We start from the raw sequence: 16376 nt of genomic DNA, 5'->3' as shown, positions 1-16376 counted from the left end.
TAAATTATTGATATTTTTTCTCTCCATACTTTACCTCAAGTTCCTCAAAACAAAATCCTTGAGTTGGGGTACTTGTATTGTCAGGCATGAAATAAAGAATAGTCTGAAATATGAATATAGTGCTGAAAAAAACAGAAAATATTACCCAAATATCTTTTGAGTGTGAACATGCACATTCAGCTAAGTAGTCTGGTTCTGATGTTTGCTCTTAAGCTCAAAGGCTGCAAACATCTTGGAAGTACTTCTTTATATTTTGTTTATTATCTGACACAATGAAGCAGGCAAGCTTGATGAAGCAAGTAATGTGTGGCATCTTTTGAAGATTTTAATAGGTAATATATTTCAGAGTATTGGAAAGAACAGGCTTTGTAATTAAAAGAGCTAAATTAAAGTAACCCCTCTGGGACTACTAGCCTGAGTTCAGCTGAGCAAAGTAATGGGAATGAAGAAGAGTCCACACAGAAAAAGAGGAGTAGAACAATCAAGGAAGAAGAGCTTTTAAAAGAGGAAATGGTTGAATTTTTAACAAAAATTAAGGGGCACATAAAAGCTCTTGAAAGTGCCCAACTGAATCCTTGTTGTGAGCAGTGAAACCACATTAATCTTGGTGAGCTTTGGCCTATGGGAAAATCTAACCTTCAAGGCTGAAAGAATCATATTTTTCCATCATATAACAACATGCAGTCGCGAGTCAATGTTCACAGTGTTCATGTAAGGACCATGGCATGTTGCATTGTTTTTTTCTGGGGTCCTGTTCCTCTCTGTCATTTTGAGCAAAGTCTTAAAAATACTGTAAGGGTTTTTTTTCCAAATATTGTATCAATTGATGAAACTATTTAAGTGTATATCATATATAATACTATGTGTAATACTATTTTTACTGAGGTCTTATTAGACAAAAGGCCTGAAAGGCTGCCCTGGACATCATGCCCTAAGACATATACTTGAAAGCAAGTATAAACCCTATATCTCTTAGGGACCTTTGAAATGAAGACAGAGAGATACTGAACGAAGAATTACTGCAAAGATCCAAGAAACAACTACTACCCAAAAGAGCTGTGAACCTCAGGTTAAGTAAATGTATTTTTCTTACTCTTTCCTCATGCTACATGTTGCTGTACAAGTTGCTCAGCTAGCAAACAGTCTTTCTTATTGACTCTCATTTCCCATGGACAACAATATTGGCCATTTTTTTAATTTCCTTTTTTCAAGATCCTTTGAAAAAATTTTAGGGCTTTTTACAGTGTTGGATGTTTTGAAATCCCTTGGCCTAAACTGTCTTGAATGTGGAGCTCAGCAAACATTTGGGTTTGTTTATAAGGCTGGCATTCAAATCAGGAGTAATGAAGCCTATACAGTGCTAAGAATACACGAATGCTGTTTGCTTTGTAAAGCTGTATATAGAATCCAACAATGAGACCTGCGATACAGGACAGTCTATCACTGTAAAGTAATTTTTTGTTGATTGCTGAGCCAGCTGTGTTGAATGTACATCTTGGAGTGTTCAGAATGTCAAAGCATCTTTACATCTCAGTCTTTAGTTTAGAACAGGCATGTTAAATGACAGCACTTTTGTATTTCTTACACTGTGATGGTCTCCTGATGCTAAAAGGAAATTCTTGTTGAAATAGTACAGAAGAAGTTAAGTTAGAAAGTGGAGTGATTAGAAGAAAGGGTTTTTGTCAAGAAATTACTCGTCTTTTAAAATGCTCTCAGAGATAGTAACTGCTCTACCCACAAGCTATTGATGTCTTGGGGCCATGAGGTCTGATTCTGCCCATGTTGAAACAGAAAAAGGACATATGTTAAAGGAAGCTAAATGGATCAGCAAATATATGGAAAGAAAAGTTCCTCTGTATGCTGGTAGTTGAATGTATGCATGTATCTACCTGGAACCTGCTGGTGAGTATCTGTGTGTAGTTTTACTTGGCTCATATCACATGAAGTCACTTCTTCCCAGACCACCTTGGGGTGCACGTGAAGGGCTTAGCAAGCCAGCTGCAGTGCAAAGGATAAAGAAATATTGGTCTCCTGAGACCTAGTCCATTCCTTTAGGTAAAAGCCACACTGCCTCAACCTGCTTTTATGGCCTGCCCCACAGAATTACAGCTGCTGATTTAATTCCAGAGGCAACAATCACCTTGTAGCACTGGGAGCCACCCCACTGTTAGCGGTGCCTCCTGTGCAGGCAACATTTTTCACTGGTCCCCTCTGGGCTTCCGTGGCTTCATAGAGGAGGCTGGGCTTGACACTGCTCTGTCCCGTAGGGATCCTGCATGGGCACACGCATTGCAACAGAGTGTGTGTGGGTTTTGCATCCTGCTTTCACTTGAAGGGAGACATTAGAAAGGTCTTGTCACCAGAAGAGACACTTTAGAAAAAAGCAGTAGCTCTGAGATGGAAAAAAAAAATAATAAATTCCAACAAACATTTTAAAGACAATGGAGAAAGCTCAGATCTTTGAAGATCTCACATCTGATGTCTGAAGAAGTCCTGTGTCTTATTTTGCCACTGCTAGGAGCTAAGGAATCAGTGTTGAACTGGGCTGCAGGCCTACAGGAGGGGGAAGAAAAGGGAGGGGGGAGATCAGCAAACACAACTGAGTTGGATGATAAAGACAGAGGATCAAATCTGGGAAAGGTTTCTCAGAGTGTAAAACTCTCTAAATTGCCATCTTTTTTGGAGCCTAATCCAAACGTTTCCTACAGCATGTGGGAGTGCTCGAAACCTCAGCTTACAACCCAAACTGGCCTGAGTACTGAGCAGGTAACTCTCCAGTATCAGCACATCTAGGAACCAGCCAGTACGGAAATCCTAGAGTGAGGTAATATTATACACACACCTCATAAAGCCTTTCAGGAACCTATCTATCTGGGAAATCAGAATCTGGGTTTAACGATCCAGAACCTTGTTGTGAAGGTCAGTATTTGTGACATTTAATTTTTAATTATTATCCCAAAGAACTGAGGAGGCCCTATGCTTTCTTGCTAAAACCCATCTGGAAAAACAGATGATAAGAGCAGTAATAACGCTGCTTGAATGATAGATGCAAGAAAAAGGAGCATACTGGAGGTGTCAGGCAGGTTATTTCACGCCAAGTACAAGCCAGGAAATGGGAGAGAGCTGCAGCTCCCTGCAGCGCAGCCCCACCAGCCTGCCTCCCCTGCAGAGCTGCTTGGAGAATGCCTCAAGTCCCAGCTGAAAGACAAAGCTGAACAACACAATTTGTTTCATCGGCAGGATTTCACAGAATGAGCTTGGTTTTTTGTTTGTTTGGGGTCATTTTGTGTTTTTTTTTTTTTTTTTTCTCAGTGGAATAAAAGCAGGAAACATTTACACTTCACTCCCCTTTTTTAGTCAGACATTTCTGATCGACTTTATATTTCTAGTAGAAAACCAATTTTTCTTTTTTTTTTTTGGTTTGTTTGTTTGTTTTGTTTTTTACAATGAATAAAGATTAACCTGCTTATACAAGGTCTTTATATGGGATAATTTCTGAAAGAATTTATCTCTGACTCCTCATGAATTGCTGTGACTCTTTGGCCCAGAGCAGGGCTCAGAACTGATCAGCTGCAATATCTGATGCTTCGAGTATTTTCTTACACTTGTTTAAGAAAGTCTACGGGATTGCTCTTCAGATAAAAAAAGTTCCTTGTTTTTAACACACATCTATAAAGGGAAAACCAACAAATTTTTAAGTTGTTGCAACACACTTTATTTTGTCAGGCAAATAGTATTTTAGATATTCAATTAAATAGCACTATGTTAAACTACATTTTGTTCTTTCTTAAACACTATATAATGCATATTCACTGTAATGACAGTTTCATCATGCTAGGAACTTATACACATACCTACACTTTTAAAAACAAGATTTTCTTAATAAAACACGCATATCTACAGTAACAACAATTGCAAAGAACACATTGTTAGGTCAAGATTTCAGCAAACTTTACAAACTACACAAAATAAAAATAGCCAAAAAAATATCAGTACCCAGTGAAGTTCTTAGCAGAGAACATATCTTTACATTTGGTGAAGTTATGCCTAGAAGTCATTTTGCTTTTTTATTTTTTTAAGGAATAAAATTATATACATTATTTAGTAATCCTTAAAATAGGAAGTATTAAATAGCACAAACAATATTACAGTCTTAAGTTTTGGTGTTACCTACAGTAGAGGGGCTACTTTAAACAAATAAAAATTGCAGTTTGTCTATTCTGTACATTTAGGGCCAAACCCTCAGCTGATATAAACCACAGTAGCTAAATGGACAGTAAGGAAGTTACATTAGTTTATACCAGCTGAAAATATGGCTCCTGACTATACACAGGGGAAGGCTGCTAAAGCATGGAAGCTTGGACCGGTTATGCACTGACAGAAGCTTATTATATATATGCTGAAGTTTTCATGCAGCAGGAAAAATGTTAGTTTAAGTATAATCCCTTAAACAGTCATACCATAATAATGGTATATGAAGCAGCTTTAAAAATATTATTTTATAATCATATGTAACTCTGAGCTATGCTGATTGTTTTAACGGAATCCCTTATTGCCAATATTCTATTAGAAAACAGTGTAACTATAATTTCTGAGGCCTAATGGGGGCCTATTCAAATATCACTGTACCTAACCACTTAAAGGGTAAATCGTACCCTTAAATACCTATTAATCACTGTATTCCATCTGGAAGCAATTATGATCCTCACAATAGACATTAATATCAACTAACTCTGCAGTGAATCTGCTGGGGAAATAGGAAGAGCATGGCAGCATACAGAGTATATGCACTAATGTCATTCCAGGAGGTAGTTTTATTTTGTGGCACTCAGTTTTTGGTTTGTCACACACTTCAGAAGTCAGTCATTCTCAGAAAAAAAAAAAAAAAAAAGTAGCTTGCTGCACTGAAAGTCAGATGGCAAAAAACCCCCAACCCTTATTTTCCGTTACCCATCTCATTTTCTTTTTTTTTCCTCCAGAGTCTGCTTTGCCAGCTCTTGGGGCCAGATCTAAGCTCACTGAAGTCAAAGAGAAAGTCTCCCAATGGTATCCATAAGAAGGACCTTAGATACCAGTGGCTACATACTGCAGAAATATGCATTTAGGCCTTGATTAAGGAAAGCACTTAACTACATGGCAATATATGAGCAGGCTGGTTTTGCCATCCCCTTTGAAGCAAGCTGTAAGCAAACAAATTAAATTCAAAGATCTCCCACCAGTATCAAAGGAACTTAGAGACACTGTTTAAGTGGTTTGATCAATCAGGGCCCATTTCCCAGCTATTCTGCATCAGGTGGTGATAAAGTGACACATCTAACTGATATCAGGTAAATATCAGAGTTAACTCCATTGCAGCAGATCTTAATTTACACTGGCACAAACCCAGAGGTATTCTCCTACACCCTGTAGAGTTTCTCCCAGAGTATTCTGATAGAAGCAAAATGAAAATAATGCCCAAAGAGCTTCAATAAAGACCCATTAAAACATTTAAAACTAGGTTTTAAAATACTGTATCCATCTGTTACTGCTGGAACTAACAACTTCTTTTTTTTAAAAAAAAATTCTTATCCTCTCTGGGTTCAGAAATTATTTTCATTCATTTTTTTTTCCAGAAATTTACCTTCTTTTTTTTTTAGCTTAACATAGCTCAGTTTTGAGCTGAACATTAGTTTATATTTTTGTATACTATCAGAAAATATCATGGAATAAACCACAATTTTTCTAAGGTACTCATACATTTTTAATCCCTGTTATCTGTCTCCTTTGAACAGACTCAGTGGCTTCTGGAACAGTCTTACATAGTAAAATGAGGAAGATTTGTCCCTGGTTTTTGGCATTAGTGTTGCTCAAAAACCAAAAAAGTGATAGTTTTTCACAGGATGGCTTGATGCACATTAACCCAATTTTCAACTAAACATACTTCATTAGACTTGACAGCTGCTTCTTAAACAAAAATACTTGTGTTTAAACATGATGCTCAAGTTGTTATACCTTTTGGTTTTTGACCCAAACCCATTTTTCAGTTTTATTTTTCCCTCATTCTTTTTTTTTTCCCTTTTCTTTTCCTGATATTCTTTTCAGCAGAAAACTGAAAATAAGTGAAAATTGTGAAAATATCACTGAAAAGAGAAAGGGTACAAAGACTGGAAAATGGAAATGGATTAATTTAAAAATTCTAGTTAAAGTAATTGCAAATTTGAGAAAACAGTTGAAAAAATAATATTTTGAAATTTTCAGAGACACTCATGACTTGTTTCCAGATTGCAGACCAGCTCCAATTTAATCATGGAACAGATTAAAGACAACGATTTTCTTTTCTGAGTAAACACTATACAGTGTACCCACATTCTGTCCTTTGAAATAAACTGGAGTGTAATTCTTTGAAAAATAGCTAAAATACCTAAGTCACTTAGGTGTTTTTCAAAATTATATGTATAATGAACATTCTCATGTTAGCTTTGTGCCACTTATAAAGCTATATAGTGTTATAGGACACCCTATTTTAATAAAAATCAATATGAGCAGAGATACTTTAAGTTACATTCCAGAACTCATTAATTTATTACAACTCATACTATGCACAATAATCAGTGTTTCCTCCGATAAAGTATAAATTTATTATTTTTTTTTCTTCTACTTGTTCCTTCATTTGACCTCTGAATGAATGAAACATTTCTACTATACTTTACTTGCTTCCTATCAGCATGCATTCACATGATTTGAACAATGAGTGAAAGCTGTAAACCCAATATTGAGCAGTAAACAAGAAGAAACTCATGTTCTTAAATACAGTGCAAGGAAATCTTAGTACCATCCTACTTTGAGCATGCATCTTAACCCAGATTTTTTACTACCGGTCTGGTTGGTACAGTTCCAGAATTGCAAGATAATGCATTATTTTAAAAAAAATTTCTATTCAGCTGTAATTAAATACTAAGATGTTAAAAGTGAATCTGGTTTAAGATGAATACCCAGTTCTGCTTCTCGGACAGAGCCCAACCTAGTGTCAGTAAGCATCTAGGAAAGAAAATGCTCTGAATTATTTTCTTTAGTTAAGTTACACTGCATTTTATTGGGAGAGGGATCTTTTCTGAGGCTTGTTGGATTTTCATTTAATTTTTTTGTCAGATTTGCTCAAATTTGTTCTCAATAGACAAATATAAGCCCCCTACAGTGAGGACAAAGATATCTATTACTACAAAATAAAATTAAGATCCAGGTAATTGATTCCTTCTATTTCTACTTTTTCTGCTATTGATAAGGGCCTTTAGTTTGCTGTAGTCCCCTCTCATCTTCTGGGATTCTTCCCTCTGCTGACCTTGCTGTCTACTGTCTTTACAGTACTGGTTGATCATCTGCATTTCTGAGTGGCTGAAAGCTCCCACAAAGTCCTTTGGGTGGAACTGCAGCGCTCGCACAGAGCTGGCCCAGGTCCAAGGGGACCACTTGTCAGTCATGAAGGCCACCATCTCTGAATCCAGCACTTTGAAATTGATCTTTGCTAAGGTCTGCTTGAAGCTGTTCTCTGTTGCGATGCAGTGGTAAAGCCCCCGGTCGCTGTCTTGGACAGAGCGAATGAGGAGTCCTTGCTCAGTAGCTATGATCCTCTCATTCAGCTTGACCTAACGGGCAAAAAGGCAGAAGGAATGTTTTAGAGTGTTACGAAACAACACAGTATTGGACCTCTTGGTAAGTCTCACTTCAAACACCTCTTTCTTAAAGGGTTTCTTAAAGGTACTATATTTTGCTTTATCACATCTCCTAGAGACCACTGTTATTGCTACTGTTAGGAGAGAACTTATCTCAAGGTAGGTAAGTGTCACTGAAGAAAGTGACTTCAGTATTTTTGTGTTATGTTACAATAGATTTGACTGGGATGAAGACAAAGATGCAAATCTGGAGATCACACGAAAGAATAGTTTTCATAATGTTCAAATAGCAGAGCTGACGAAATGAACTTTTATTTGCAGGGTTATATCCCCGAGAATGTCTTTTCCAGCATCAGAGATTGCTGCTGAGACTCAATGGAAGAAAGGTGCAGAACTGGGGGCTGATCTGGTATTGAACACAAGGTGGCTTCTAGTTAAATATTTTGACTTTAAGCAGGTTCCTGGGGCTAACTTGTGAAGGACTCTATCTGCACTGCAGTCTATAGCCTGGTGTAAAAGTTTTCATCGCAGTGGCCTCAGCTGGGACTTGGCTTATAGGAAACCAAGAGAAATTTTTCTACTCTCCTATTTCCTTTCTAGTTTCAGACTCTGGACAGTCCCAGGAGATGGTCACATAATCTGAAGGAAACAAGTTACCACAGCTTGTTGAGTTATCATCCCATTATAAATGGCTGTGCACATGTCCCTTTGCGTATCAGCTGTGAAGTGTAAAAATCGCTAATTTAACCCATTATGAAAGAATACCAGTGCTGGTATTTTTATGAATGATTTTTCTGGTTTGTCACTACAGTTTGCATTATACCTGATTCTCTTGGGAATTCATTTATTTATTATGCTATTCTGTTGTAAACTTCTGTAGACATTGTGAAGCTAAAGACTTCCAGAAATCTGAGGGCTTGAAATGTAATTAATCCTTTGATTGCTTTAGTTTGTTGTTATTTAAAACTGCATTGATTCTAATACAGTTATTGAACATAAGAACAAAAAAGGGAGATGTTCTGCTGAAGCAAAGGGTTAAAGAATTGCCCCTAGACTGCCAGAACATGGCTTGAGTCTTTGAAAAGTGAGAAAAACAGCATGAAAGACTCTGAAAGCCTTATAAGTCCTCTCTGATTTTGGAAAATGGCCTGATATGAGAATAATGCTTTTCAGTATTTATAACCTATCAACGGACACCATATTACTTAATAGTTCTTTTCAAAAGATGTTCCTTTTTATTCATATAGAAACTGCCTTGGATTTGAAATGGATTTTTTCCCCTTTTATATTACTTAAGGAAGGGACATTCCCCATAAACAATCATACTGTATATTACACTGCTAAAACTTAAGAGCCTTAGAGAGTGCAGTAATGGAAAATGTGATTGCACCATGGTGGGGAAATGCTTTTGTCAATATGTGTTCTTAGCCTGGACTAGTTTCTTGCTAAAGAAACCTTTCACATTTCTCCCACTTTTGCCTTTTATCTCTTCAATAGCACAGAAGGGCTACTGCATGCTGACTTCTTCCTGAACTTTATACAGGTTATTGCTTTTATGCCTGTTTCCTCAGATCAATAGGAACTCCTGAGTGCTGCAAACCTTCAGTTTGCAATTAGTAAGGTGTGAAGGAAAAATTCATTAGCTAGTTCCCTGACTTTAGGGGCTGACAGAAATTTTCTGATAGTCGTTCTGGTCCGATAGAAATCACTGGGGCTGGGGAGTGAAGTCCCAGCTATACTGAAGAGTCTGTTCTTATTTATATGAGTAAGTGCTGGTCACTGTCCTGCATCCACACAAATTCTGCAGCTTCACTGTAGCCAGACTGTCTGATGAAAACACAAACGCTCCCTCGCCTTGGTCTGGGAACGAATGAGATGCTGACTGAGGTCCCTTCCAGAGCTACTGTTCACATTACTCACCTCTTTCCTCCTGTCATTGTCTTTCTGTAGTAGCCATTTAATAGAAGCCTGAGGAGATTTGGGTGTGCATTCAAGAAAAGTGGTGTTGTTTTTTACTCCATACTGAACTATTTCTGCAGCATTTCTGTATGCTAGAAAGAAAAAGAAAACAGGTCAGGCTACAGTGAATGGTGATTTGATACAGAAAGCAGTAACTGCAATACAGGTAAAATGTTTGCAATACAGGTAAAATGAAGTATATCTGGTATTGGCCAATAATAAGTAATTTAGGGCAAAAAATTTTCAAGGAAATGAAATTAAATATGAAGAAGCACATCCATTCCAAATACCGGTGTTTTCAATCTGACATGGTCTGTTCTGATAAAGTAGGATACCTGTGGGCTGGTAAACTCTGTTGATGGGATAAGTGAGCTCAGGGATATTGTTCCCTGAAATGATCTCATTCTCTACTACTACAGGAACGACTGTCTAGAACTATCCAAAGGAGAATGAAGCATTTAATATATTTCTTCACATTTCACCGTTTACGAGTTGTGGGAATATGGTTGTATGACTCAAAACACAGCAGCACGCCCTGAAGAAGGCTCTGTCTATTCCAGCTGCGTGCAGTATCAGGGAGAGGCGAGAGAGGGCAGACTTGGCTCCCACTCCTCCACTTCTCCTACCAAGCAAGGAAGGGACTTGGCTCTAAATCTGAAATGCAATGAACACGTAGACAGGCCAGCAACAGAGAGCAGGACAGATTTATAGCACTCCAGCAACACCTGGGCAAGTGCTGAGCATATGTCATCGCTTAGACCTGTTATGCCCCTTTATAGTCTTGATAGATGAACAATTGGCAGTTACCAATAGGAACATTTATGTGCTCATTGCTTGGCCCAAATCATAATATTTGTCCTGAAAACATCACACGTCCAGATTTAAAACCTTACATCATATACAAAATACAGTATCTTTTATATTTTTTTTTAAAGGAACAATAGATACAAAATAGTATGAGGAATACAAATATCTAGAGGTTGACATGTCTAAAATCAAACTTTGTTTTTGCACAGTCCTAAGACCGGTTTTCCTTAGACTCTACTTTATCTCCTATTTTTTTCAGCTTCTTTCATCAACTGATTGTGAAATTGGACTATATTCTACTAAAGAAAGGAGATTTTGTTTGGTTCTAGTCCTTCAAAGTTTTTAGAACATTTATGAGGTTGTACCAAAATCAATTGTAACTTTTAGGAGAATAATGTGGAAGTATTTTGCATTCAAAGACCTTAAGCTAGCAAAGAGCTCATCTGTGGGCTGACCTATCTGTAGCTGTGGAACAGTGAGAATCAGAGCTGTAACATGTTATTATTTTTATGTACACTGGAACTAGGTGTACCACAGAAAGGCATTTTTGTCTGTTTAATTGATCAATATATATCTAACTTCTTACCTATTCCATACTACTACCACTTATACATGCTAAGAAAAAGATTGAGACTACAAATGCATTTCTCTAATGGCCATAAGGGCTAACACAAGCATAACAATATTAAACAGAACATTTGAAAAGCAATCATACGAGCCCCTTAGTTTTTGATGATCTATTTAAAAGTTGCAATATGCCAAAAATACTGAGTTTATACATGCTGAGAGGTCTAAGACATGCAACCTATCGTGTTTAAAGACTTCCTTTCAAGATTATGGTTCCCTATGAACTTGGAAGATTTCTTGCTACTGCCTGACTCTGCTCTTTTGTCCTTTAGGTAGATTTCATTTTTTCCCCAAATGCAGTAGGTTTTCTATAAATGGCTTTAATTATGTTTTGGAAGAGTCTAAGTTGCTGTTTCTTTTTATCTTTTTTTCCACTGGGGAAACAACTACCATCTACCTATGCTATATCCCACTGCTGTCACCAAAACATTCTTTATAAAGTTGCTAAAACACATAAGCTTATAAATACATCCACATTAAAAAAAATGGTTGGAAAACAAGAAACCTGTCTCACAAGACTGTCAAGGTTTAAACATTTGTTTCCCCTCAGCCCTGAAAGCAGAGAGTTGACATTCTCACATTTTCCACATTGAAAGAGGAGACACCCACCCTTGGGACAGACAATGGGTGAGTGGTCACAGCACATGCCTGCAAGGTAGGACACGCAGCTCAAGTTACTTCATGATTCAGAGCCTAAGCTTTAATATGGATCTCTCAGAGCTCAGGTGAATACTCTAATGGTGGGGTCATCTTTTGTAATTACCTGTTCAAGTTATTCAGCTTCATATAAATGACCTAATACTGAGTCATGGGGAAAGACCCGCAGGCACTGTAGATTGGCAGCTAGAGCAGGATCAGCCACATTTGGGCTGAAGGACCTACACCCAATGGACTGTTGTGGTTTGTTTTGATCCAGGAGATTCTTCTGAGATGCACAGGAGACCATTTCAGTGGAATTATTATTAACTGAACGTTTCACATGTAACTCTTAAAGCATTGTTCTTTTACTCAAAAAAATTTAAACAAAAATTTACAGTCAGATCTATCATTTGGTCTCCAGATGGTACAGATGAGAATGCACTTCAAAATGCAGGCTCAGAAACAGAGGTGAAAGAAGCATAATTCTGTAACATGTTTCCTTGGTTTGATGGCATACATTGCCACAGCCTAGCTCGGACATGCATGGGGTTGAAGAGGGTTAAGCTGCCTTCATGTATGTGTCTACTCTTACTATGACTGTGGCAATATTTGACTGGTGTCCATTAATCTGGAGAAAGTGGTAGCTGGGAGGGCAGAGCACTGGCTCCCCTGTCCACCCACACCATGCCAGGCTGACTAAACAGTTGCACAGCTGGAAATATGGGACTTCATAAAGAGATTTGGAATTGTTTATTTTCCCCTGTAAAGGGAGCAAGAAATAATCATAACTCAAAAGAAGAGGTCGAGCACCTGCTGTTTGCTGAAAGATGTGCTCCAAAAGACATTATGGCCTCAAATATGCAGAATAATTCTGAGGTCCAAGACTTAGATGATGAAAAGGAATTAAAAAAGACTGAATGGATTTAGAAGTAGAACAGCCCTCAAATTAACTGTACCTGTTTCTAGTCAACACTTTCAGCTTGACAGTGATGACTATGTATTTCACGGTTCATAGTTTTATCATATATATGCAAGTTTCATGTAAGTGCAAGGAAAGGTGTTCAAATCTAATCAGAACAAAACTCAGACCTGGAAAATAATTATGCTTTACCATTAAACCACAAAGATAATATGAGTTACGATGAATCACATAAAGGAAAGCCATGTGTTCTTTATATAGCATGAGGATCTCCAAATTATAGTACCTTTCAGGTTGAAACCTCGGCACTGAGTCAGAGGGTTTCCGTGTCTCACGTCTTGCCTACGACTCCTCCTGAAATATTTTGTAAAAACAAAACGTTATTCCAAGATAGCTACACTGCGAATAAACACTTTTTTATTTGTGGCTTTGTTTTGTTTTTTATACTAGATCAACTCTTAGGGATAGTTCATGACCTACTGTGAGTGTGTTTTACTCTTCGCAAGCTTGCTAGTGAAGATACTGTTTAAGTGAATAATCAGTTTGTTGAAGTTTCTAAAATGGTTGCACTTTTGGTAGATAAAGTAGTTTTGCAATGGAGGTATAGAGATGGAAGGGTTAGAGGTGATGCATGAAATAGACATAGGTTCACTGTTGCAAGACATAATATTCAAAGCCAGAACCCCCAGCTGGAACTCTTCATAAAGGCAAACACACCTAAGAATGAGATGTTCAAGAGTCACAGTGCTCATATCTAATGCACCAACAGAAAATTGACATAGTGCATGTTCCCTCCTTGATTTTGGCAGGCGCTTTATTTTTGGTGCCTGTAGCCATCTTGGTAGCAGAGTGACTGAAGTACTCATCCAGAATGGTGGACAGCTAAAATTCAGTTCTGTCCTCCACTTCAGGGTATGTGAATATTTCCAAAAGATACTTAAAACTCACCAAGTCTCAGAATACTTCTAAATGGGACTTTGTTATATTATTTGGATGACAAATGCAAAATCACAGTTCTGTAGCAAAGTAGCTAGGGAGTTTATTGGGATTGGAAATACTGGCATTTCAGTCCTCACCAGCTAGGACGTCACAGCTCACAGAATCCACTGCATGAAAACCTGGTACATGAATTTTTTATTCTTAAATTATATTATTTTGTTTGCTGAATATTCTTTAAATTAGTTCCATATTTATCAATTTCAACAAAAAAATACACTGGTGATAGATTGTTGCAAATGGATGCTGCTGGGATATGTAACAGCTGTATTCTGAACTGTGCACAATGACTCGCAAGATCAGAAACCATAAAAAGCCCCTGAAGCTCCAGTACCACTGAGTGAAGGGTGATGCCTCTATGGCCATATTATACCAGGTACTGAAAAAACACCCAGAGACAGTGCTTATAATTCCATGTCACCTGATCCTTCACTGCATTATTTTAAAAGGAAACATTTGAAAGGTGATGTTTCAAAGGAGTAATTTCTGACATTCCATTGATGTTTAACATCAAAAATATTTCTTCTTATGCCTTGGGATCTTAACCCTTGTGAACTATTTATGTGAGTCAAAGGAGACAATGAAGAATTTCTCAGTGAATTTCAGGATTCCTGTGCTACTGTGAGCTGCTCCACACTGTCAGAAATGGCATGCCACTTGCATTAAGCAGTTCTGAGAATGTAAACTTACAGTTTGATATTTCTAAAAAAAAAGTTGAGAAGGTAGTGGTTAGAAAATAAAGATAATACTGTCAGGTGTTTTGAGGTAAGTCAATGTTGGATGAGGAACCACAGTAATCCATGGGAGACAGAAGTGTCAAAAGAAGCAAATAAACAAATGTGTCCAGCAGATACTACTGTCTAGACTATGGGATTTGGCTCTAATTACCAATGTTTTATCCTTCTCTCTTCTTAGATAAAGGGACAACTCATTTCCTTCACATATGAAAAACAGATTTTTTTTTTTTCCATACAGTTTTAGGTGTTTATTTTGGTTTGATATAAAAAGCAAACTGCAAACAAAATGTCAGCATGAAAGCAAGCCCCAGTGGAAATAACCTTGGGTGTATATAATGGGGATGGAAAGGAATCCACTGGAAACTGCACAGACTGGGTATACCTGACTGCTCATTATATCTTTCGACAGCTATGTTAGTGTAGGAGTTAGGTGGTCTGAGACTTGGGGATTTTTCTTTTCTTTCCTCCCCCTATCCTCTGACCTTTGTTCCATGGAAGAAAACAATCAGTTTGCAGACTGGAGGCTGAATATGCTGAGTGAAAGCAGTAAAAGCCCCAGGCACTTTACCAATTCCTACATGGCCAGGTTGGGCTTTACCTTTTAATCTCAAATAAGGAATGAGTCAAGAAAACTTTGCAATAACAAAAGTAATTGTCTTTAATCCTAAGGGATGACATTGTCATCAGCTGCTTGGGTCACTGGAGCAGAGCCAAGTTTTGCCTTTTTCTGTCTACGGTCTCCCACCATGTAGGTAAAGGAGTAAATCCCATTAACTGTAGCTGGTCTTCTGCATTTTCAGCTCAGGTGCAGGCAGTGAGCGGTGGCACATAGTGGGTAAAGCTCTGGCACACCTTTGAAAGGTTTGTCTCCTCTGCAGTAATACCTCATTGTGTATTCTGTAGCTTTGTTTGTATATGAAGTGAAATCTTAGTAATACAAGAGCTCACTGCAGCTTCCTGCTATTAAATATTTCCCTTGGGAGGAGGAAAGAGGCTCCTGTTTTGCATAAGAATTATGAGATGGACTATTAGCTCTGTTGTAAATTAAAGAGAAATTGCTTTCCCTGTCTGCTTTAATAAATCTCATGTCAAAAACCCCAAATCTGCAGGCATTACATGGAAATCACATTTGCCTAAAATTTCCCTGGAAATAATTCTTCTCACTTAGGAGCAAATGAGAAACGAAAAGAATAAATGACTTTATTCCTCAGACAGCCTGAGAGATATTCTGCTGTATTTAGGGCTATCATAATTACATCTGTAGTGAGCAAATGAATTTAAACAAAAGGAACAAATGTTTCACTGATTTTGTGTGCATGAGACAGGATTAATATTTATGATTAGGAATAGGGCTTTTTTTCTTGTTTTCAGTCCATTACTTTCAATATGAAAAGGCAAGCTCTTTATTATACACTCTTGCTGCATACCCTCCTCATGATGAACAATGCCAACCCCAGTAGCTACAGAGGTATTGTTTGTACATGCTCCCACTTCTCATTACAACACCCCAGGCTACATAGCAGAACAAAGGCCTTCTTTCCTTGCAGACTTCACTGGGCTGCTTAATACTGCTCACCTTTTTCCTGTGGGATAAAACCTGGAGCAGGAGTTGCCATCCCAGGCGCAGTATGGATCTCGGGCTAGGCAGCAGTCAGCACAGGCAGTCCCATAGATGTGGCAGCGGTGCAAGGATACCTGGGTGACCCCTTCATCTGAGCTCACGTACAACTGTTGCTGTAGAAGGAAATGGAAAGATTTATTTCAGATGTGGAAGAGCTTCACCGGAGACTCGGTTAACATGCCTAAAAACCTTTCAATTAATTTTGGAATTAATTCAAGACCAAGAGGGGAGCCACTAATATATATAAACCCAAGATAAACAGAAATCTCCCAGGTGAACAAGCCTATAATATTTCCACCTTCCTGTTAGAAAACACTTAGAAACACTGGGGAATGTTAATGTTTTTTGGACATTGAGTGTTGTTGTTCTGTTCTGAGACAGACAGGCTGAGTGAATATATATTGCTCAGATTTGAGAACTTG

General features: G+C 37.9%; 1 protein-coding gene across 2 annotated transcripts in view; it reads right to left on the bottom strand.

The window, feature by feature from the left end:
• Positions 1-3691: 3691 nt before the first annotated feature.
• Positions 3692-16376, bottom strand: part of SEMA3C (semaphorin 3C) — a 122931-nt gene continuing 110246 nt past the window's right edge. For both annotated transcript variants that reach the window (XM_074869866.1, XM_074869867.1), the window contains 4 exons: positions 15910-16067; positions 12887-12954; positions 9570-9700; positions 3692-7622 (listed from right to left, as the gene is read on the bottom strand). In XM_074869866.1, coding sequence (XP_074725967.1) covers positions 7209-7622; positions 9570-9700; positions 12887-12954; positions 15910-16067 — 771 coding nt within the window. In that variant the 3' untranslated portion in view covers positions 3692-7208. The remainder of the gene's footprint in view (positions 7623-9569; positions 9701-12886; positions 12955-15909; positions 16068-16376) is intronic.

This window comes from Strix uralensis, chromosome 5 (assembly GCF_047716275.1).
Source record: "Strix uralensis isolate ZFMK-TIS-50842 chromosome 5, bStrUra1, whole genome shotgun sequence".
Classification (NCBI taxonomy): domain Eukaryota; kingdom Metazoa; phylum Chordata; class Aves; order Strigiformes; family Strigidae; genus Strix; species Strix uralensis.
This window is presented reverse-complemented; position numbering and strand designations above follow the sequence as displayed.